Source organism: Dasypus novemcinctus, chromosome 4 (assembly GCF_030445035.2).
Source record: "Dasypus novemcinctus isolate mDasNov1 chromosome 4, mDasNov1.1.hap2, whole genome shotgun sequence".
Taxonomy (NCBI): Eukaryota; Metazoa; Chordata; class Mammalia; order Cingulata; family Dasypodidae; genus Dasypus; species Dasypus novemcinctus.
Genome location: NC_080676.1, coordinates 94,369,469 through 94,393,536, shown reverse-complemented (window position 1 = coordinate 94,393,536; position 24,068 = coordinate 94,369,469). Strand labels below are relative to the sequence as shown.

The window sequence follows — 24,068 nt, the reverse complement described above, 5'->3', positions numbered from 1 at the left end:
AAGAAGAACAAACTAAACCTAAGGTGAGCAGAAAGAAGAAAATAAAGATTTCTGTAGAAATTGATGAAATAAAGAATAAAAAACTAAAGAGACGATAAGATGAAAAGCTAGTTCTTTGAAAAGCAAAATTGACAGTAGCTATGTTGACGAAGAAAAAGGAGAGAAGACTAACTGATAAACTGTTAGCTAGATTGACCAAGAAAAAGAGAGAAGGCTTAAATTACTACAATCAGAAATGAAAAGGGGTATTACTTCTGACCTTACAAATAAGAAAAGGATAAAGGCATGCATACTATGAACAATTGTATGCCAATAAATTTGGTAATTTAGATGAAATGGATAAATTCCTGGAAAGACAGACACTACTAAAATTGACTCAAGGAGAAATAGACAATCTGAATAAACCTATAACTAGTAAAGAGTTTGAATTAGTAATCAATAAGCTACTTATCCACATGAAAAATCTGAGGCCCAAATGGCTTCCTGCTGAACTCTACCAGATATTTAAACAAGCATTAATATCTGCTCTTAACAAACTCATCCAAAGAATAGAAAGGAGGGAACACTTTCTCAATTCATTCTATAAGGACATTATTACCCTAATGTCAAAATTTAGAAACATCACAAGTAAGGAATACTAAAGACCAATGTCTTTTAAGAATATGGACACACAAATTCTCTACAGAAGAGTAGCAAACCAAACCTAGCAACATATAAAAATAATTACACAATGATGATCAAGTGGGATTTAGCATAGGAGTGCATGATTGTTTGAACATCTGAAAATCATTAATATTTAATATGCCGTATCAACAAAATAAAAAACAAAAACCGCATGATCATCTCCATAGATGCAGAAAAAGCATTTGGCAAAAATCCAGTATTTTTTTTTTTTGATAAAAATACTGAACAAAATAATAATAGAAGGGAAGTTTCCTCAACCTGATAAAAAGCTTCTCCAAAAAAACAAGTTAACAAGGATGTTTAATGGTGAAAGACTGGATGCTTTTCCCCTAAGACAAGGACGTCCACTTTCACCGCTTCTGTTCAACATTGCACCGAAGGTTTTAGCAAGGAAAAGAAATGAGGCATTCAGATTGAAGAGGAAGAAGTAAAACTCTCTTTATTGGCAGATGACATGATTTTGTATATTGAAAATCCTAAGGAATCCATACACATTTTTTAAAAAAACTATTAGAATGCAAGATTCCAGGATATAAGGTCAGGATACAAAAAGCAATTGTATTTCTATACATTTACAGTGAACAATCTGAAAATTAAGAAAACAATTCCATTTACGATAGCATACAAAAGAATAACATACATAGGAGTAAATTTAACAAAAGAAAGGCAACACTTACTTTGAAAGAAATTAAAGGTCTAAATAAATGGAAAACATCCCATATTCATGGATTGGGAAATAATATTATTAAAATGGCAACTCTCTCCAAAGAGAGCTAAACATTCAACATGTTCCCTATCAAAATCCCAGCTAACCTCTTTATAGAAATTGATAATATGGTCCTAAAATTCATAAAGTATTTCAAGGAAACATGAAAACAACCTTCAAAAAGAACAGAGTGGCTGGACTCAAAAGCCTTAATTGTAAAGCTTAGTACAAAGCAATAGTAAGCAAGACAATATGGTAATAGCATAAAAATAGATGAGTAGATCAATGGCATAGAATTGAGAGTCCAGAAATAAACCAACTGACTTTTTTACAAAGGTGCCAAGGCTATTCAATGTGGAAAGAATAGGCTTTTCAACGAACAGTGCTAGGACAAATGGATATCTACATGCAAATGAATGAACTTGGACCCTTGCTTCACACCACATACAAAAATTTAACTCAGAATGTTTCAAAAATCTATGTGTAAGAGCTAAAGCTATAAAACTCTTTGAAGGAAACAGGAATAAAGCTTCATGATTTCAGATTTGGCAATGGATTCTTAGATAGGACACCAAAAGCACAAGCAGCAAAAGGAAAAAAATAATAGGTAAGTTGTACTTGATGAAAATTAAAAACTTTTCTGCTTCAACACGGAGAAAGTGAAAAGACAGACCACATAATAGGAGTAAATATGTACAAATCTATGGGTCTTTTATCTAGAATGTATAAAGAACACTTACAACTTAATTAAAAGACAAACAATCCACTTAAAAATGGGCAGAGGATCTGGTTAAAATTTATCCAAAAAGATAGACAAATGGCCAACAAACACTTGAAAAGATTCCTAACATCACAAAATACAAATCAAAGCCATTAGTCTTCAGAGAAATGCAAATCAAAACCACACTTCTCATCCACTAGGATCCACTAGGATTGCTAGAATTAAAGCATCAGACTACAAATGTTAGTGAGGACTTAAAGAAATTGAAACACTCATGCTCTGCTCATGGGAATGTAAAATGGAGCAGCTTCTTTGTAAAACAGTCTGATATTTCCTTAAACATTTAAACATAAAACTATCATATGACCTAGCAATCCACTCCTAGGTATATAACTCAAGAGAAATGAACACATATGTCTACACAAAACTTGTATCAAATATTTATGACAATATTATTCATAAGATCCAAAAAATGAAAACAACCCAAATGCCCATCCACTGATGATGGATAAACAAAATGTGGTATGTCCATACAATGGAATGTTATTCAGCCATGAAAAGGAATGAAGTACCAATACATATTACAACATAGATGAAACTTGAAAACATTGTAAGTGAAAAGACCATCATATGATTCCATTTATGTGAAATGTCCAGAATAGGCCAATTTATAGAGACAAAGTAGATTAGTGATAGTCTAGGGATGGGGGAGAAAGTAGAATAGGGATGATGGCCAAAGGGCATGAGATTTCTTTTTGAGGCAATGAGAATGTTCCAAAATTGTGGTAATGATTTCACAAGACTTTAATATACTAAAAACCATTGAATTACACACTTTAAATGGGTGAATTGTATCTCAACTTACTGAAATTGAAAAACCAATTTTAAAAAAGAATAGGTTCGTCAGGGTAAGGGGCATCACTAGGTGATAGGCATGGGGTTAGATTGCATTTCCACAGATTGGTTAGAAAAGATTTGAGCAAAGCCTTGAAGGAGTTGCATAAATTAGCCATGTGGATATTGTGGGGAAGAGCGTTTTCTAGGCAATGCAGAGTCACCAAAGCAGGAGTAAAACATCATGTGCTTGGAATCACCAGGAAGCCAGTGCAGCTGGAGAGAAGCACACATGGACGGGGAAGTAGAAGGAGAGGAGGTTAAAGAGGTAATGGGCTCTGAATCCCAAAGGTACTTGTAGAATAGCACAGGGCTTTTAAAATATATGGAATAGAAAGAGGACTGGATAGAATGATAAATTTTTACATCATCAGCCTACTGCTGGGTATTAAAGCCTCTGAGACTAGAGTAAATCATCATCAGAGTGAGAATAAACAGAGACGTGCACAAGGACCAAGCCCTGGGAATTCCAAATTTAAGATGTCAGGGAGAGGAAAAGGAAGCAAGGAAGATGGAGAGGGAGGCAAGAAAATAAGGAAACGTGTTGTCTTCCAGTCCTACAAGTGTTCAGGATGGAGGGATGGACAGATTGGTTGCTTTTGCCAGTTGCTACCAACCACAGCCCAGTACCATGAATATTGAGAACTGATGATTGGCTTCACAGACATATGGGTTGTTGAGGACCCTGAGAAGAGCAGTTTTCTGGAGTGGGAGGGTAGAAGACAGAAGGGAAGGAGAGAAATTGGAGACAGTGAGTATACCAGCTCTTTTGAGGAGAAGTTTTGCTGCATGGGGACAAAGAACTGGGGCACTAACTGATGTGGGGGAAATCTGGTCAGTAAACTTTTTTAAATTGGGAGAAATTACGTGTTTTAAATACAGATAGAACAATGTACTAGAGAGAGAGGAAATGATGTTGCTGAGCAGAAGAGGGAGGATGGGCCTGACTTTACAGGAGCATAGACAGTTCACCTCCGGTAGGGAGGCAGAGCATGTGGGTGCCAGTGCTGGTGGGTGGGTAGATGCAGCTTTTCAAATGGCAGCTTATGAAGGTTCTAACGATTTTAATGCTTATGCCAACCCTGTGAGTTAAGCACTATTATTATCCCCATTTGAAAATGAGGGAACAGAGAAGTTATGTAAAACCATCATCACCATCACACAGAATTGTCAGCAAAATGTAAAAAACCACGTACTTTTAGGAGCTCGGTACTGTTGTTGATATTTCTGATTGGTGGCTGAAAAATCTTAATTCCATTTTCTTTCACTGAGAAAACTAAGGTTGAATCAGAGATTTCTTCCCCCAGAAATTGGAGGCAAATACTTTTCTATTTTGAAATCACTTTTTTCTTTCTAGAATATCCTCAGACAAGACCTGAAAGCTATCTAATTCTATCAGGTTAGCTTTTGTCCTGAAAGTGTTGTCTTTCTTGTAAAAATTGGTTTCTTAGAAGTGATAAAATGCATCTTTCATTCTTTTCTTGATGGTATTTAGGAGTCTTTAAAATCATTCCTTGACTATAGACTATAGCCACTTTGCTGTTGTTATTATTAGCAATATCATCTATATCTTAAAAGCCATCGGCCACCATTTTACTCACTAAAACTGCAGTTTCTGTTTAGGTAGTTACATCCCTAATGGAGGCTTCCATCCACCACTTTTGAAGCAAATCTCACTGGGCTTTAAATAAACCTAAAGAAGGTCAGTGAGCTCTGTGTTAGAGAAGTGAAGATGGAAAATGACACTTCATGCAACTCAGTTTACTTATTCCATGGGTGGGAGGTGGATATAATTATTTAGAAACACATAGTATTGTTTTATAAAATATTGTGGATTAAAAATATATTTATATTAATATTGTCTGTAGGTTCATTCCAGTCTCAGAAAAAGAACTTATTCCACAAAATTGTCAGCAAATATAAGCACAAAAAGGAGAAGCCTAATGTTCCAGAAAAAGGTATCCGTGCCTTCCAACCTCCATTAAGGTTTCTTGGCCACATCCATTATGAATTCATCTTTGAGTAATGCTCCTGTGCACCACCTTTGCCCTTTCCTCCCCTTTGCTTGCTTCAACATCATCAGCTCCTGACACAGACATATTCATTATTTCTGGATTCCATAGCTATTTGCAAAGAGAGATGTCCTTCACTTGGAATGTTAGTCAAATCCCTATCTGTTTCTATTTTGAGAGCTCTGTATAAATCCTAAAATTGATTCTACTCATCTGTATTTGGTTTGTTTTGTAATTTAATGTTCTTGAACTCTTATCTACCTGTTTTCTTTGACTCTTCTTGTTTTCTCATGTTTGTCAGCCTTCATACCAAGACCACATTTTCCCACCTCCTGAAATCTCACCATTTTCATATTTGCCTGAAAATTCCAGTTTCTATGGCTTCTCTGACACTTGAGGATATTTGTGGACCTTTTTCTCCACTCCTAAATCATAACCTACCTCTTTTTTTCCACCTAAATACTTCCTCATTTGCCAGACTCTTCTTCCCACCTCCTTTAGTTACATAACTGTTTCCAGAGAGTACTAGAGATTTACTGCACTTTAACCAGCTTTTACTCTGAACATCTACCTCATCATTAGGATCTTGCTGGGCCCTTGAACCTCTTCAGGGTTCATCTTAAGATCTTTTTCTTCTCGTAGTTCAGGACTCCTGTTCTTCTTCCACATAAAAGATAAATCTTCCCATCTGGCTCAGTACAGCCACATGTCCTGGAGGTTGGGCTTTCTCTTGCATCTCCCTGCATGTGTTTTGCGAATACCATGAAACCTTCTCATGCAGTGCCCATTTGCATCCATTCTTCTTGCATGGCCAGATGTGAAGCATTTCCTGTTTTCTGAATGAGGCTTTAAATGCAGCTCTCTTCCATTTATAGAAGTATGTACCTCTTTGTTCCAATAATACAACCTTGTACGTAATTTTGGTTTTATTTTCCCCTCTACTTCAGCCTCTCAGGTTTGTTTGTATACTGAAGATATTCTTTCTAAGCTTCTAGTGAAAAAAGAGTACTCTTTAGGTAGAATGTCAGCTGGTATCATTCCTTTTTAACTGATCTTCAAATTAAAGTCACAGAAATTATCCAACAATATATTTCAGAAAAGATAAATTTGCTTATTTTTTAAACCATTTTTTGTATAATCTCATTATTTTAGGTGGCAGATAAAGTTTTGAGAAATAATTAAAACAAAATTCTGCTTTATTTGGTGATAATGTTTCATATTTAAGTTGTTTTGTATTTTGCCTTGTTTTTAATAGTGTTATGTGTCTGTCCTAGAAGCAGTGTTTCACTTTCCTTTTTTTGTCATTGTTTTTAGGAAGTGGGGATAAATGGTCAAACAAGCAACTCTTCTTGGATGCCATTCACCCTACAGAAGGTAAAAGAAGCAGTATTCATTGTATAACTTAAGGTAGTCTGATTATTCTCAAAAAGGCATAATTTTAAGATTTAAAAAGGCATACTTTTATATATGCTTACCCAATAGCATTAGACAGGTTTATCCATAATTACCGTTTTTAATCTTCAAATAAAAACTAATGCTTATCTGACTCCTGCTAATGGTAAGGCAATGTATCATGTGGAGTTTAATTTGTTAAAGAGGGCTTTGTAACCTTTGAACCACACTAACTAGTTTTAGTTACAAAAACTAGAGTTTTTATGACTAAAAATATACAGCATTGCAATTCATGTTGTAGACAGATACTTGTGGAAATCAGAGTAGGGCATTATGAGATGCTTCTTATTTGCTGGGCATGGGCAGGCCTGCACAAGAGATTTCCAACCTTAACTTTTTCCTAGCCCAGTCGCCAGTACCCTCTAAATTTAATGAGTACCTCTGAGGCTTATGTATATCCAATGAAAAGGCTAAAATCAGTTAATAATGTTGTAGATCCATGGTATAGACTTCATTCCAAAAATTCCCTTTCCCTATTTATTGGGACTTTATCTAATTTCTGTTAAATATTGAACCCTTAGGTGAAGGCTAATTTCTATAGTAGTTAAAGTACCACCCATTCTTTTTTCCCATTGATTCCACCTTTTTCCATTGTAGTATTTTTAGAGAGCTTACCATTTTTGTAGTGCTTAACTGGGAGTCACTTCATTTGAGAACTAGAAGGGATCATAGAGATCATCTAGTCTAACTCCTTTGATATACTTAGGTCCAAAGGGGAATTTAATGACCCAGTCCCTGGCTCTGGACTTCCCATCCATTGCCTTATTATTATATACTCTCTATCATGTGTATACTGAAAAAGAAAAAAATAAAATTCACATTTGGCCTAAGTCATTTATCAAAAAATTCAAGATTTAAGATGTATATTGAAAATATTCAAGTTTATTGTTTGAGATAATATTAAACATGAACTTTTTGTTTGTTACACCCAGTTCATATTAACCATATGCCTACCTTAATGTCATTTTACCCTTACAGAAAATGTCAGCAGTATGTTTTCAGCCTGTTACTTCTTTTTCACAATCTCCGTAGAGCATTATTTTTGCCTTAACTGCTAGCAAAACAAAATATGAATTGTCATGCTGTTCTCAGCATTGCATCCTCACATTCCAGGCTTGATATATTCCACCCAATGGTGATAAAGTAAGGCAGTGATGAACTATCAAAGCAATGAAAAATATGCATTTAAGACTACATTACTCTTTGCTTGAAATGATAACTGTTCTAAATGTTTTGGTTTGTTTCTTAAACACTGGAAACACTATATGATATAAAAGAGTATAATAAGTATGCGTAGCATGGTGCTAAGACCAATTACCTAGGAAGTAGGAGACCTGGGTTCTAGTTTCAGATCTGTCGCTAATTAGCATTTCTCAGTAGGACAAGACATTTAACCTCACTGAAATTTACTCTTCATTGGCAATAAGTATGTATGTAATACATGTGGTTAGGAGTGGGGTGAATGATGAGATATAGTAATATATGAGCTTCTAACATTTGATGATTTGATTACTGATATCTGAGTATGTGGTGTGATGCTGGAAGCACCATACTCTGCAGCCCTAATATTTACCTTTTGGGGGCAGAAAATAAATCAATCTTCAGTCTTAAAGGCAGTCCCAAGGGTTTGGTGATATTTAATTATATTTATAATTAATGTATATGAAACAAAATTTGGTGGAACAGGCATTGAAAAATGCCTGTCCTTTAGTGGAATACATTCTCATTTCATGTGACCAAGAATGAAAGAAAAAAGGAATCAGGTAGTTTGAGCATCAATTGCCAATAATCTAAATTACCTTTTTTGGTTGTTTACTTTCATATCATCCCTAACATTTATTTGTTCAGGTGGTAACTGTACACTTTGTGAATTATCTAGCCCTTTTGCTTTATCCTCTCTCACCTGTAGCCATATCACTGCTTATTAAAATTTTTTTACCTACAGGGTCAAAATATAAAGAGACAGATAATGAAACTATAGCCAGGATAATTTTAACATTTGTAAAACATTCTGGGCAAAGGTTAGAATTGTTTGAAACTAATGTCCAAAAAGAAATGTTGCTTGGACTGTGGTAATGCAACAAAAGTTCGCTGCTTTCTTTACAACAGCCTATGGATAATTGAATTGCAATTTATATTATTTTCAAAACATTGTAAATCTTTAAGAAGTTAGTAATACAAATGAGGTTTAAACGGTATAATCTGTTTTAAGTATTTTTCTCCATGCTTTTAAAATTCAAAATGGCTAAACCATTCTCTGAAACTTTTGCATATTATATAAAAAGATTGCCCATAGCCTAGAATTAAAGGTAAAAGTTTCAAATAAACTGAGAAGACCTACTCTTCTGAGTTATTATGTAATATACCTATGCTTAAACTAGAGGTTTCTAATTGTAATAATAATGATGATGATAATACTTAATATCACTCTATAGCTTACAGAGGGCTCTCACAAATTTTTTTAAAATTTTTAATTTTGACAGCAGCCCTAGTGAATTAAGGAGGGCTTATTAGCCCCAAATACACATTAAGGAATTGAAACCTGGAAGGCAAGAAACCCACTCTTTGCAGTAAAGCACATTGGCTGCAATAATTTGTTTCTCAGGCATATCTGTAGAATTTTAGCCCTCATTTGGTTCACAGGTTATAAATATAAGTGGTGTATTACAAGAGGAAAAAAGAAAACCTCTGACTAGGAATCTCCATAATTTTACTTTTTTTGCAATGTGTATTTCTAATTAGAGGGAGGAAAATGTAATTTATGGTTAAATTTTCAAACATGATCCAAATACTCACTTGATCTCTTTTCTCAATTTTTAAATAGTTGCTATATAACTTGAGCAAAGTCCTCAGGATGTTGGATAAGCTCATTGGCTTGGATCCATTTAGCATCTGACTACTGTTTAAGCTCATGAGAGAACATCCGAAGGCAATCAGATTCCAGATTTGGCTATAATAATTTAAGTGCATGCTTGAATTCCCTAGTTGGCGTGTAAATTCGTGATTCTGGGCATGATAGTGACCTCCTGGGGTATAATACAAGTATGATGTTGCTCTCCCAAAAAACGTACTCCATATTCTGGGAGCAGAGTTTGGAAAACAAAAGTGTCTCTTATTTGCCTTATTCCTAATATGGCTCCGGGAGTGAGCTTGCGTTATCACGTTCAGATGATACACTCTGAGTAGGTTATGATTATGGTTGAATGTACAAACTTGTTCCACGGTGCTCTGGTAGTTTCATGTGTTCAATTAAAAGCCAAAAGTATTTGGAGGATAAAGTCTTTCTTTTCCCAAATTTCCATTAGTTTGGCGGAGGTGGGGGTGGGGAGGGAGGGAATTGGATTGATATCTTTGTATATACATTTTTAAAGGTGCCGTTTTCCTGATTTTTTATTATTTGCTTGAAACCATGTTGGGGGGAGCATTGACAAATAGCTTTTTAAAGACTAGAGCTATTATATTAAGACTGTCCCTACTCTGCCATCTATTATGGAATAATGAGGTAAAGCTAAGCCACAAATCATGGTGGATGTTCTGCTGCACATCCTTTCTTTTGATGTAATGTAAATTAATTCCCACTTGTTTTGGAATGGGAAGCCTGGAATCCATCTCTTCTTTCAGATATCTTTCAAGGACACTGTGCTTTGGTTTCCAGGGCAAAGATCTTACGAATTCATAACACTCCTTTCTTATGGATGTGCTTAAACCCATTAAAGAGTAAGATTAGAAATAAAAAATGAGGCCTGTGCAAGTATTTATACCAACACATGCTTTCTTTCATATCGTGACTTATTCTTCTGGGTTTTTTTTTGTCTTCCTATGTTACATATATTGTTTTATTTCTAATTTTTACCTTTATATCAGCCATAGCTTTATCATGTTAGATCTTAATTTCCTGACCCATCATCTCCTCTTTTTAAAAAATAGTATCAATGCCCATGTTAAGACTGTGGATAGTTAAAATGGAAAGATACCACTTTCCTTGCCCCAAAGTCCTTAGGCCACTAGAATAAAAAAAAAAATCCAAATAAATAAATAAAATCCCAGCCATGAATCTTAACTGTGCACATATATTCCTAAATGCTTAACATACTCATATCTGTGTATTAGTTGATTTTAAACTAAGGTGGAGGTTGGGAAAGAGAAAGCTTCTAAGGAAATATGAATATAAGAAAAGGCATAAGCACTCCCAGTCTGTTTTTTGACCCAGGTGTGAGTAAAGTCTTCAGTAGCAATTGCCTTCTTTTCCTTTGGCACTAGGACTTTAAGGGTACAAGAGTATATTATTAAGTGATTTATCAATATTACAGTTAGGGTACCTAAAACTAACCTTTCCATGAGCACTGCTGACATGTGGTACTTCATAAAGTTATCTCACTAAACACATTTACCATGTCCTAGATTTCAGTGAATGGAAGTTTCATTTACATCCTGACTCTACTAGTGTTTGTCTGCCTTTTACTTAATTGCTAATTATGAATAAAAGAAAAGCCTCACAAGCATAGTTTCTTTTCTCATCAGTTCAGTCTGGTGATTGAAGACAGATAAATGTTCCACCTATAACTGTTAATTTAAGGAGCACATATTTAATCTCTGTGTCTTCAAAAGGAAAGAAACTTCTCTTACCATCCTCTATAGACCAATTGGTGAAAAGTATCTTAGATAGGGACATAATTTACTCAAATTTGCAGACACCATACTCCCCAACAACCTGCAAAACTCAAACACTTAGAAAATGTTATTCCAGTGGCCTCTTGGTTCACTATTCTGTTAAAATAGAGGTGGGGGACATCTTAATCCTCTATCGATGCAAATATAAATAAGTAAAAAAATATGGATAGTGTTTATTTTTTTCCCATCAATACTTTGAAAATTCTGAATGTAAATTCTTCATTCAGGTGGGTCAGACATTTAGAAATATTTCCTTCCAAGAGCAATGTTGGTGCCTTGTGTTTTTGTGTGTAACTATATATGGTTTGTCCTATTTCAGCCATATTTTCAGAAGACAAAAACACCACAGAGCCTGCTCATAAGGTTAAAAATACCCCATCCATTCCCAACACTCCAGAGCCAACAACAACTCAAGAACCTTTGGTGGGCAGCCAGAAGAGAAAAGCAAGGAAGACCAAGATCACACACCTTGTCAGGACAGCAGATGGCCGGGTATCACCAGCAGGAGGCACTTTGGGTAAGAAGAGGAAACCTTAGGCAGAACTAAGGAGAGTGAGCAGATGAGCATCATGGCCACATTGGCCAGAGAATGACTTATAGCCAGCCAACCATGGGTCCACACTAGAAAGTGGGTCTGTTCTGTGGGTTTGGTCATAGTGCCATTTTCTGCCTGTGCATCTCCTTGAAAACTTCTCTGCAATCTCCTAAATATACTTTTTATTCCATGTTTTAAAACTTACAGCTCTTTTTCCAAAAGCGTACTTAGAATTCCTAGGGAAAAAGTTAACATATAGGACTGTTGCCTTCTCCTTTCCTTTTTTAGCATGTACAAAACCAGTCCTGATTAAGTAAATCCCTAAACTGCCTAGAATTTTAAAAATACTGGGTGATTCAGTGTTTCTCCATGGTCCACTATTCAAGCCACTATAAACCAGAATATCAGGTATTTAAACCAATGGATTAAGGAACCTTAAAAAGCGTCCAGCACTTCTTATAAGCTGTTGCTGCTATATGGGAGCCTGAGAATGCTCCTGGATTTCTTTTTGGGCCAGTCCTTAACAATATATCTTATGGTGAATTTCCCCATTTTCAGTTTTCATTTATGACCTGTGATCTGTTTGCTGTTCCCCATTTTCAGCTGTGGCCTGTGCACTATTTACTGTTGGTGGCCTCTCTGCCAGTAAAATTGACTGAGGAGCCCAAGATAAGAAGTGGGGTCAGTGAGTGATATACTGAGCAGTAGCCCCAGCCCCATCTTGGGGCACTGTACCAGCCCAGCACTAGTGGTCTTAGCCTTAGCCTTTCTGCCTTTCAGCAACTCCAGCATTTCTTCCATCTGTAAAGAAAGCATCCTTCCTCCCACCCCAAAGCATTTTCAAGAAAAGGTTAAAGTCCAGGATGACCTTTTATAAATAGGGGGAAAAAAGTTTAAATGTGGGTGTGTTGAGTGTAGTATTTATAAATATCTGACGGGTAAATCTAGGTGTTACTAGAAGTAAATTTTTTGCTGAATTTAGACTTAGAAGACAACTGATGAATTCTGTTCATTTTTTCTTGTGTTTAGATTATTATAATCATAAAGCACATAAAGACCCCTAAATTTACCCTATCATATAAAAAATGAATCTCAAAGAGATGATGAAGTTTTGTGTCTGAGTAGTACAAAAATGAAAGTAGAATTTTTTTTCCTGGTTTTTAGCCCAGGACACCCCTCTCTCTTCCCTTTCCACTCTGGTTCTGTGCTTTGATTTTCATTTTGTAGATTGTCAGCCTCATTTTTATTTGTAGGAAGAGTTGAAGACATTTTAGGAAAAAAAAGAAATTCCCTTTTATGAAGAAAAGCAGAATAGCACTTTCATGTCTTAATATATGACATTTACAGCCATTATCGATTGTTTTCTATATCTAAAATGTTTTAAAAGCCATGATAAAAATTCCTCCTCCTCTACAATGGCCACATAATAGAACAAAAAACTTGTACCTATTTCCAGCGGGTATTTTGCATAAATACCTGTTGCATAGGGGACCTTCGCCTTTGTTCCATTAAGGTTTCAGAACAAAAATAAAAACAAGGCACGTCAGGGCTTATTAACCTGATGGTTAGGCAGTTCTGAGTGTGGGTATCACAGCAGACCAGTTGTCCTAGTTGCCATTTTAGGGCATGGGCTAAGACTTCATCAGAAATATTTAGTGAGTTGGGCTTTTGAGGGCCCTTTTATATCATTTGCATTCCTCTCTGAAGAAGCTCCTTGGATGTTATTTTGGCCAAAGCCCATTTTTCCCTCTCATGTCAAGACTGCCCCATTCATTGACCTTTAATAAAGCACAGCTTCTCTTCAGCACAGTTTCAGGTGCAGCATTGCCCAATAATTGGGATTGTATTAAATAAAATAGCTCTGCCCTTGGCAGAAAAAATTCATTGAATGTCTTAATGTTCAGTTGATGGTAAAGTGAACCATAAAGAACGTTAGCTCATTTCACATTGACTGGCACAGAGTTTTCCCTGTGTCTCTTCTCTGGAGAAAACATGGTGGTCCTCTCACAATGGATTTCTCTTTTGTTACAGACGACAAACCAAAGGAACAACTGCAGAGGAGTCTCCCTAAAGCAACTGAGACAGACTGCAATGATGAATGCTCACACAACACCGAGGTTGAGGTGATGCGGAGCAGTACTCCAGACATGCCCTCTGTGTCTGCCTTCTTCAGCCTCGCTGCACTAGCTGAAGTGGCAGCCATGGAAAATGTGCACAGGTTAGTGGTAGAAAACTGTTTTATTAAGTGTATTAGTCAGCCAAAGTAGTACTGATGCAAAGTATCAAAAATAAGTTAGCTTTTATAAAGGGTATTTATTTGGGGTAGAAGCTTACAGTTACAAGGCCCTAAAGAGTCCAACTCAAGGTACCATAAGAGGTACTTTCTCATCCATTCTGTTGCCATGTGTTGAAGCAAGATGGCAGACGGTGTCTGTGAGGGTTCAGCCTTCCTCTTCCTCTTAAGGCTCCATAGTCCCAGCTTCTTCTCATCTCTGCTGTAGGCTGGCATAAGGCTTATCTCTCACCCCAGGGCTCCTTTCTTTCCAGGCTTAGCTGCTCAGTTCTTTTCACAAGGTCAGCTGTAGACTATCAGGCTAATCTCTTTTCCCGGGACCTCTGCTGTCTCTAATGAGCAGTCTCTTCCTCTGTGTGCTTCTCCTATGTGTCTGCTTCCTTATGAGAGTCTGTTTTATCAGCCCTCCAAGAGGGCTGGGACTCAGTGCTGAGTTGCACTCTGATGATGTGGTTGAATCAAAACCCTAATTATAACATAATTTAATTAGACATCTCAGCTGAATCTAATACAATCAAAGGGTTATCAGGCCCAGAGGAACAGACCAGTTTATAAGCATAATCTATATCTCCTCTTGGAATTCATAAATAATATCAAACTGCCACACTAGGGTTCTAGAGGATCCTGCTTCACATCACCTCTTCCAAGGAATATGGGTAGAGAAGGCAACACAAGCTCAAATCATCCTTTCTGACACAATTTGTAACATTTTTGACAATGCATTGGGGCTCATGGATTTGGTTCATGAGCACTATTCTTCAAATGAGCAATTACAAAAGTATATGTGCTAGTTAGCCCTGTGTTTAAGGAAATAGAGCCAGCTGAGTGGGTTTTTAAAAAATACATCATTCTGTGGCTAAGCTTCTTTTCCATAGAAAAGCCTAAGAGAACAGGGAAGCAGTGGCTCTAACCATTAAGTGTAGGCTTGTAAGTCAGATCTCAAACCTGGGTTTGAGTCCTAGCTCTGCCAACTGCAAACTACAAGATCTTGAGCAAGATTGTTAACCTCTCTAAACTCAGTGTTTTCCTCTGTTTAATGGGATAAACAGAGTGGGGGTACTCATCACACAGAACTACTATACACAATAAATAGCAAGTTTTCTGCCCAGTACTAGCTCATGGTAAACAGCCCCTTTGAGGTTGGTGTTGGTGGCAGTGGTGGTACTAGCTGTAAGAAGACAGTGTGATTCAACAGAAAGAGCATCTTGGCACCTGACAAGTGGAAGGCAGAAGGCCTGTGTTTTTCTTCAACTCTGATTTGCTATACAAAGTAATCTATTTCGCTGGACCTCAGTTTTCTCATCTCATGTTAAGCATAATGACATCCCCAAAGAATCACAAAGTTGTGAGGATCAGATGAGATCATAGATAGGAAAACTCTTTGAACTTGGTAAAGCCCCACAGAAAGTATATTAATTTCTAAGTGCAATTGGGCATTCTGCTACTTAATGAATCTTTTCAGAGGCCACAAAATCCTTTTTTAAATTCAAGTATTTCATATTTTTTTTCAAGGTAGAGTACCCACAAATGAGTGTCTTTCTTAGACTTTCAATCTGTAGTACAAAAGAGCTTGAAATTCAGCACAACTTGTAGACCCACCTGTCAGACTCCATTCTCCTTCTTCACATCTGGATTTAGGAGACCATGACGTAAGCTTTGGGTGCTCCTTGCTCTTTACCTGTCACATTACAGTTCTGGTGAATCCTCACAAATAGCCCCTTGAAATTTCCAAAAAGCCACATTCCTTTTCATATGTACACTGCAAGTTTCCAACAGCAAGTGAATGCTAACGTTAAAATCTGCTAGTGGCTCTGAGGGAGATATGCGCAAGACAGTTGTCCACCTCTCATGGAGTTTTACAGGCTAGTACAGAGGGCAAACATGTACACATACAAAGAGACTTAAAATATATGCTAAATGTTAAGTGCGATCCCATGAATTGTGGAAATGATAGGTAATACAGAAATTCAGATGTGGGGATCATAATTCAGGATGTAGACAAGGCTTCCATTCGGTCACTCTCACTACTCCCTGAAATTATCTTCTAAGCTTAACTGTGGTCACACCTTTCTGTTAACTGACTTTCCGTGACTGTTTCCAACAGAAGAACACTTCATCTCTTCCCATCCTTCTAGTAGTCCCTGCCCTGAAGTCACATAACATCACTTTCTAGAGAAGCCAAGTTCTTGATTTTGTGCAGCCTCATATCTGGTGACTTCCTGGTCCTTTGTCCAATCCTGGCCCTGTGTCCTTTTCTCCAAGTTTTCCTTCTGATCCCCCAGGCATCCTCTTCTGTACTGCTTCTGCACTCTGTGTACATACCTCTATTAGGCCAGCTGCCACATTGGGTTGTAATTATTTGTTGATCTACTACTTCCTCCCAGGATATTCTGAGTCCCTTGAAAGCTAAGTGCTGGTTTTATTCTTCATGTCCCCAAATCCCTTAGACAGTTGCTGGATGAGTAAAGAAATGTATAGGTGAATGAATAAATGAAGTAGTACATGAAATATTACTAATATAGGTAGTAGGCATAGGAAAAATCACATGAGTTAAGGTTCTTTTCTGACTTTCCATTAGCAAAAACAATATTTGTTACTAGAATTTATTAAAATAACAACCTAACAAATGCCTGGTGCTCTAGAAGGCGCTCCCTGAAGAATTCTTAGTTTTAACTTTAGTCTTTACCTGTTAAAGCAGACCTCTCAGGTACTAGTACCTGGGTTATAGATCAATTAATTAGTAGGTATCACTTAGGTTTATAATTTAGAGGATGGAAAAGGATCAGGGATGGAAATAAAACATTTGACATCTTGCCACTAAAAATCTAACATTAAGATCAGAAACCCAATGTAGAAAGTTTGACAAAATTCAGGAAAGAGGGGTGTGGAACAATCTTTGAGAGCCTGAAACTTATTTACTAGGAGTTTTTTTTTTTATATACAATACCCTTTAATTTTTTTTTTTTTTAATTTCTCTTCCCCCCTCAGTTGTCTGCTCTCTGTGTCCATCCGCTGGGTGCTCCCCTGTGTCTGCTCCCACTCCTGTCAGCAGCCTGGAAATCTGTGACTCTTTTTGTCGCGTCATCCTGCTGCATCAGCTCTCCGTGTGTGCAGTGCCACTTCCGAGCAGGCTGGACTTTCTTTCGCACTGGGCAGCTCTCCTTATGGGGCGCACCCCCTGTGCGTGGGGCTTCCCGACTCAGGGGACACCCCTCCGTGGCAGGGCACTCCTTGCGCACATCAGCACTGCATGTGGGCCAGCTCCACAGGGGTCAAGGAGGTCCAGGGTTTGAACCGCAGACCTCCCACGTGGTAGGCAGACGCTCCATCCGTCGAGCCAAGTCCGCTTCCCTACTAGGAGTTTTTAAATGGGGAAGCTCATTAAATTGAAACTGAAAATTAGCCCTGCCACGTGGAATTTTTTAGTCCCATTTAAACGATAAAGAAACTGAGGCTAAGAGGGTTAATTAACTTTCCAAGACCACATAGCTAATTCATTACTAAGTCAGGGTTTGAACTCAGGTCTGTCTAACTCCACAGTCTGCTCCGGTGTGCTGCCTAAGCAAATACCTGGTATATCCTAGCTTCCACTGGGAACTAGAACCATCAGTTGTCACAGTCACATAATTCTTTTCTACCTTGGCTCCTATCTCCATTTCATTTTTCCATTGATTAATCTGGGCTTTCACCCTAATTTCTCTCTCTGTCTCTCTCTTTTTTTTATATTGTACTCTTCTTTATCTTTCACTTTTCTTTTTTTTCTGAAAACTGTATGTTTCCTTTTCCAATATTTTCTTTTAAAATTCTTTTGGCTTTTGTGATATTATTAGATATTCAAGGTGAAAAATACCATTTTACTTTCATCCTTCTCGAACAAAGAGCTAAACATGTTGAGCAATTGGCACTTGCAGCATCCACATGTGAACGGGTTTTGTTTTTCTAAAATCCTAATGTCCACACATGTTTTTTTCTAAAATCCTAATGTCTTAGGCCAATAGTAAGTGATCATCAGATTCTGAAATCCCCAAATGTTTTAATTTACATTATTTTTCTTTTGGGGGCACCAAGAGAAGATTGTATATAGTTATAGAGCAACATTATTTGTATTTGAAATATCTCCTTTTGTTCTACCTAATATGAAAAAGATAATGTATTGAAAGATCAAACCAATGAGAACATTGCTGCTCTTACACATACTTTAATTATGATTAGAGGACAGTTCAGACAATTTTATGACACCAGTGAGTGAACATTGTTTGGGTTTAGATCTGTTTGTAAATGTCAAGGAAATTCCTATCTTTTGTGAATTGAAAAGCTCTGTAGAAATTATGAAGACTTTTGAACAGTTTTTTCATAACCTTGAAGTGTTTCATATTTTCCCTTCCAATTATATAAAAGCTGGATGAAAAATCAGTTACATTTGGCATATTTCCAATCCAAATGATGGAAATTTCCATGAATTTTCTAGTTTTGATGAAATTCTCCCTCCATATGTGTTGATTTGGGCCCAAGTAGACTAGATTTTCCTAACCACCTAAACTCTGTACTCCATACTCACCATCTTCTCCCGTATACTCTTGTCTTTGTATGCCTGAGACTTTTCTTTTGTTAGAAAGGTTGCATTATTTCTTCCTCCATTGTTTTCTTTACTTTCTTTTTTTAGAGTCATCGTTCATCTCTTTTTCTCTTCAGGGGCCGTGACTTCTAAGTTTTAAGTGGAGTTTACTATTATGTATTTAAGAAATGAGCCTCAAGAGTATTAGTTATTATAGGAAAAGTGTCATTTTTTTAAATGTCAGTGGATCAAGAGGAAGATGGTGGTCGAGGAACCCTTGATTGGAAGCTGCCTACTTCTTAGGGAGTTGCGGCAAATCTGTGGGTGCTTCAGTTTTGTCTCTATGAAGTGGAAGTTCATTTGGGATCAGACAATATCCTGTTGTGTTGCATGTATATCTAAGTAAGATGAGAAATATAGGTAGTGGGTGGGGGTGGGAACTCCTAGAGTTTTAATTTGAATAGCATTAGTGATGACAATACCACAGTAGCTGCTAAACAAGATATTGAAAAGCCTTTGTGTGCTATTCATCATCCTCTCCTGTCTCTAGTAACATACCCTGGTAATTGATTTCTTTCTCTTTCTTTTCTTCCTCTTGTTTTACAGAGGTCAGAGGGCAACTCCACTCACCCATGATGGACAGCCAAAAGAAATGCCACAGGCTCCTGTACTTATTTCCTGTGCTGACCAGTGAAGCGCCCTTTAATTGTAAAACATTGTGCTTTACCTACTACCCTAGCCTTGTCTTTACCGAAGGATGCTAGTGAGTCCATGTGGTGGAAAATACAGACTGCAAACAAGTGCTTGTTGCCCTACATGGCCCAGATTCACTTGAAGCAGAAGTTAGCATCCTGGGCCAGTTTGTCCTTTTGGAACCCCAGAATCTTTGAGGGTGATCTTATTTGTCTGATAATGAGCAGAAAAAGAATGATCCTAGAGTTTTGCTTTCTATTGAAGGCTTTTAACAGTAATAGGTGATAACTTGGTAAAAGGCTGCCTTTACTGTAGCTCATCCAGTGTCTCTTTTACCAACCAGAGAGTGTGAAACTAGTTTCGTATATTACCTAGTTATTCTTTCAAAACAAAAACAAAAAAAACAAAAACTGACGCACTGCACTAGTTATTATTAGATATTCTTAGTCTTTTTGTACATGGAGATTTAAGTTCTAAGATGGTTTATATAATAGGTTATACCTACATTTATATTGTAGAATACATATTAAAAAGCCTTGTCCAGAGACTACTCCCAAGCAGCATGGGCAGGCAGATAGATGTACCATTGTTAGTGGTGTATGCTCGGCCTCGTGGTCCATATATTCTGCACTTTTATATTTGCCACTAGAGTGGTAGTTTGCTGGCAAAAAAAGAGAAAAACGATTACAATTCTTACAAGCTGAATTTTTTTCTTAGCCTCAAGTAACCAAGAAGAATTTGCTTGGGGCAAATTGTGGCAAATATTTTCCCAGATAAGGGAAGAGTCCTGCAGATTACAGATTACTAATGTTTTCATGCCTTGAGGATTCTTTTATTTTTACACAGGGGTCTAAGTGACCAATGGATCGTTCATACAAACAAACAAAAAAGACAAAAATATTATTCAGAAGTGACCTTAGTATTACTTCACTATTCTGAACACATTGAAGACATTCACTTCATGTGGACTTTGAGATACCAACCTTTTACATCCATCGTAGACAGACTGGATGGTTGCAATTGCTATGCACGGCCTAATTGGCACTGCAGATTTTTAGAGCCATTTCGAGTTTGTGTTATTTCGGAGATACTGAGTAAATAAATGATTAGGGAGAAATGCCTGACCAGAGTGGGACTCTCAATCAATAGATACACCTGCAACTTTTTGTTTCCTTTTTGTGTTTTATTGCTTTTGAATATATAAAACCAACAATACATAAGCTAGTGCCAAGTGGATTAACTGGCTTAGAACATTCAACATATTGACTTAACCACCTGACGTTCAGAGTCTTGTTTCCTAGCAACAGATGCAAAGTGATAAATCAAAATTAGTCTGAGGCTACAGATTTTACAGGGTACTTGTTCCATAGCACAAAGTATTTCCCCACTCTTGCATCATAGCACAAACTACCAAATTTAAATTTTTGGATTCCAGCAATAATTTTTATTGGTTTTCAAACTGGCAGAATTTTGATAGTGTTAGTTTGAGTTCAGAGCTTTTGAATTAGATCTCTAAATGGTGACCGTTTACATGGTTTTATCTAGCTTTATTTATACTTGACTGAATTGTAATGATTTTTTTTCTAATCATAATTTGACCTAATAGCCATACAAAAAAATGACTATTAATACTGACTAGGTTAAGCTTTTCATAGTTGTAGGTATTACTTCAGTTTGGGTGCTGGAAAAATATGTACAACCTACTAACAAGATTGAGAAAAAGTAAGGGTGTTGTTTTTATTTCAAAGCAGGTAAAGAGGGCAGTAGAGTGTTGGAATGATGTCCTCAAAACTGTTATATTCATTGTGGGGATGGAGGAAGAAGGAATGTAAAATGGTAATCAGAGGTTAAAGCTTAGCCCCACTCACATAGTTAAATCAGGTGAGCAGCCCCATCACAGTTTTCTAGCATATTTTTACTATAATGCTATTTTATTAATATTTTCTAAATTTCAAAACGAAAAGTGAATGTTTGAAAATTGCAGGGTCCCAGTGTTGGTGGCTGTTGGGAGTTTTTGGACCACATGCTAGCAGTGATTTAAAAATAAGAATTAGCTAAAATCCAAAAAAAAAGAAAGAAAAACAAAATGCAAACCCAAAACAGAACCGACAACAATTGTATGGTGCAGAACATGCACCTTGACAATGGTACTAACTTGTTGTTCTGTAGAACATGTTAGAACAGATCTATTTTTGCCAGAGCACCCTACTTCAGTCCTCCAATTACATTTCACTAGAGTTCCTTAAGAGACTGCTGTATATTTGTGGGACCTTTTTTTTAAAAAGAAGCAAAACAAAGATTACTTTTTTCTATGTGATTAATATCTTACTTGATCTGCTTTTCCTAAACCTCAGTGGCTTTTCCCTTAGGCAGGGGTGGGGGTGGGAGGGCAACCTACTGGATATGACTGTTTTCAGATACTTAAAAAACTTTTTTGTAGAAATGCTTAATTTTTAAGCGGTTAGGCACTGAGAGTAGCAGAAATCCTGCAAAGCTTTATAGTTCTTTAGACACTCGCCTTGTTTCTCCGAGTGAAGTCTTGATTTCAATAATAGTGCTTTTCCTGCCCTGAATCTGCTGGAGAGGGGTGTTGGTATTTTCAGGTAACAAAATTTGTTAGCACAAATAGTTCAGACCAATATGTAGTGCTTTTTCTTCCCCCAAGTTATCATTTTTGTGTCATTTCCTGCTCTTTTTTTAATTTGGAAAATCATATTGCTATGGTGTGTACTTTAATCATCCAGCAAACCCCATCTACACTAACATTTGTCCCACAAACATCCTCAAGAGAAAAAGTTGTTGCACCTTATGTATATCTCAAGCAAACCAAAATAAGATTCTCTTCTGCTTTGTTTTATTCTAAATTGTTGTATCATATCTTTTGAAACCATTCTGAATTTAGTTGAAATTATCAATATTTATGCTTTTAACCTTAATTTCTGGATTCAAACCTGTATATAAATCTTGTGAAAAAACAAACAAACAAACAAAACTGTCCTAGCCCTTCTCTGTGATGCTGGAAGAGTATGATTTAGTCTTTAGATGGAGACTCAATACTATTCCAGTTTTCTTTCGCTTTTTATTTATTTAGTTATTCTGGGTTTTTCCTATGTAATTTTGAAGTGTGTAGAGTATATTATAGTAAATGAAGCTGCAGCTTTAAGAAGCTGAGTGAAAAAAATACTGTAGGCATCCTTTAATTTTTATTTGGGTACTGTATATGAGATTAGGAAAAGGAAAAATGTCCCATAGCCACATTGGAGACACAGGTTCTTATCCCCAAATTAGGTTATTTTCCAGATTTTAGATCAGAAATGTTACTCCATAAAATCCTTTTTCAATGATAAATCATACTGTTGTAATCCTGACATTATTTTTCCCATCAATGTGCTCTGACTTGAGAAATATTTTAGTTTAAGTCTTTCAGATGAGCTTTCTAACAATGTCACACCTCAAAGCCATGCTGAAATAATTCTCAAGTTATCTCTGTTACTCTAGTTCTTGCCATTAAAAGTGGTCAAAAAAGAAAAAAAAAAGTTGATAAAAGAATATGAACAAAAAGGAGCATCTGGACTGGTTTGGTATTTAGAATCCAACATGTGTAATCCTCATCATTTTCTTAAGTCAGATGATGTTCTGCCTATATAATATAAAATTTTATTTACACTCTGCAGTCTTTGGCTCAGTGTATGGAAATGTTTGCTCCTATGTAAAAATCTCAAGCAAATTATAAATTGCTACAGAACAGAATTTTGCAGAAAATTGATTGACATTTTTTGTTTATAAGGTAGGGATGGGGGTGGGGAATGACAACTAGCTCTGTTCTTACTTTGGCATTAATGTGAAGCAGTGGGACCATGTTGCCTGTTAAACTACTGTATGAGTCATAAATGTTCTAAGCTAGAGGCAGCATTTATACAACAAAGGAGAAGTGCCGCTGCTTCATTGAGGAATGAGGAAAGAAACATGGGTGGGCCAGAGTCATCATTTACACAGGGAAGTCAAGGTGTACATGCTGCCATTGAGGGGGTTCACCTTTGATTGCACTGCACCACAGAGCCCTCATATAAGGCCAATACTCATGGGCTACCTCGGTTTTAAAAGTTAATTTCATTAAGTCTTGGCTCAAAGGTTTGTCTTTTTTTTTTTCGCTTCCGTCTTCAGTGCCACTATTTTCTGCTGCAGTGTTTTGACTTCACAAACCGCCTTCTCCATAGAGAACAATGTATTGCTGAAAATGGGCAGTAGAAGCAAATGCTATTACTCCATTTGACCTATGAAGTATTCAGAGTGGCTGCTAGGTGGAAATTAAAATTTAGCTGCTCCCCCCATACGACCTTGTTTTGTACCCTATAAAAAGTGTACTAATTAATCCAATATTGCTTTTTTTATACAAGTATTCTCAAAGAATTGGATTTGTTTTGAGTTTTAGGATTTATTGTTATATTACCTTATTTTAAAAAGAAGCAGTTGTTCAGTTCATCTTACCAGATACGTCTGGTAAAGTATTCAGGGTTTGGTGGACTGCTTTGCTTTTACTTTGGAAGTGATAACTAAATTATTATACTCCATATTAAACGACTGTCCTTCTTCCAGGGGACGTTACCTTCCTTACATCTTAGAACAAAGAATCAACAAAAGAGTGATTAACAAGACAGACATCTGTTTGACTCCCTCATAGTTTCCTATCTGTCTGTGCTACCCTTTCCTTCCAAAATATAAAATATACATACATTTCTTTAAAAAGAAAAGTTTCCTCTTCTTGCTGAATTGTATTCGTGGTGGTATGATTTGTAGTAAAATGAGAGAAGAACCCTTGCATTTAAAAATTCTATGACCACTCTTTTCTTTT

At 36.7% G+C, this 24,068-nt stretch overlaps 1 protein-coding gene across 14 annotated transcripts in view; it reads left to right on the top strand.

The window, feature by feature from the left end:
- BBX (BBX high mobility group box domain containing) overlaps positions 1-22,752 on the top strand; it is a 282,876-nt gene extending 260,124 nt beyond the window's left edge. For 9 of the 14 annotated variants that reach the window (XM_004477495.5, XM_071214854.1, XM_004477499.5 and 6 more), the window contains 5 exons: positions 4,874-4,963; positions 6,332-6,391; positions 11,460-11,657; positions 13,707-13,893; positions 19,130-22,752. In XM_004477495.5, coding sequence (XP_004477552.1) covers positions 4,874-4,963; positions 6,332-6,391; positions 11,460-11,657; positions 13,707-13,893; positions 19,130-19,217 — 623 coding nt within the window. In that variant the 3' untranslated portion in view covers positions 19,218-22,752. The remainder of the gene's footprint in view (positions 1-4,873; positions 4,964-6,331; positions 6,392-11,459; positions 11,658-13,706; positions 13,894-19,129) is intronic. The other 5 variants (XM_004477500.5, XM_058295903.2, XM_058295902.2 and 2 more) reach the window with 1 other exon arrangement.
- The last annotated feature ends 1,316 nt before the right edge of the window (positions 22,753-24,068 follow it).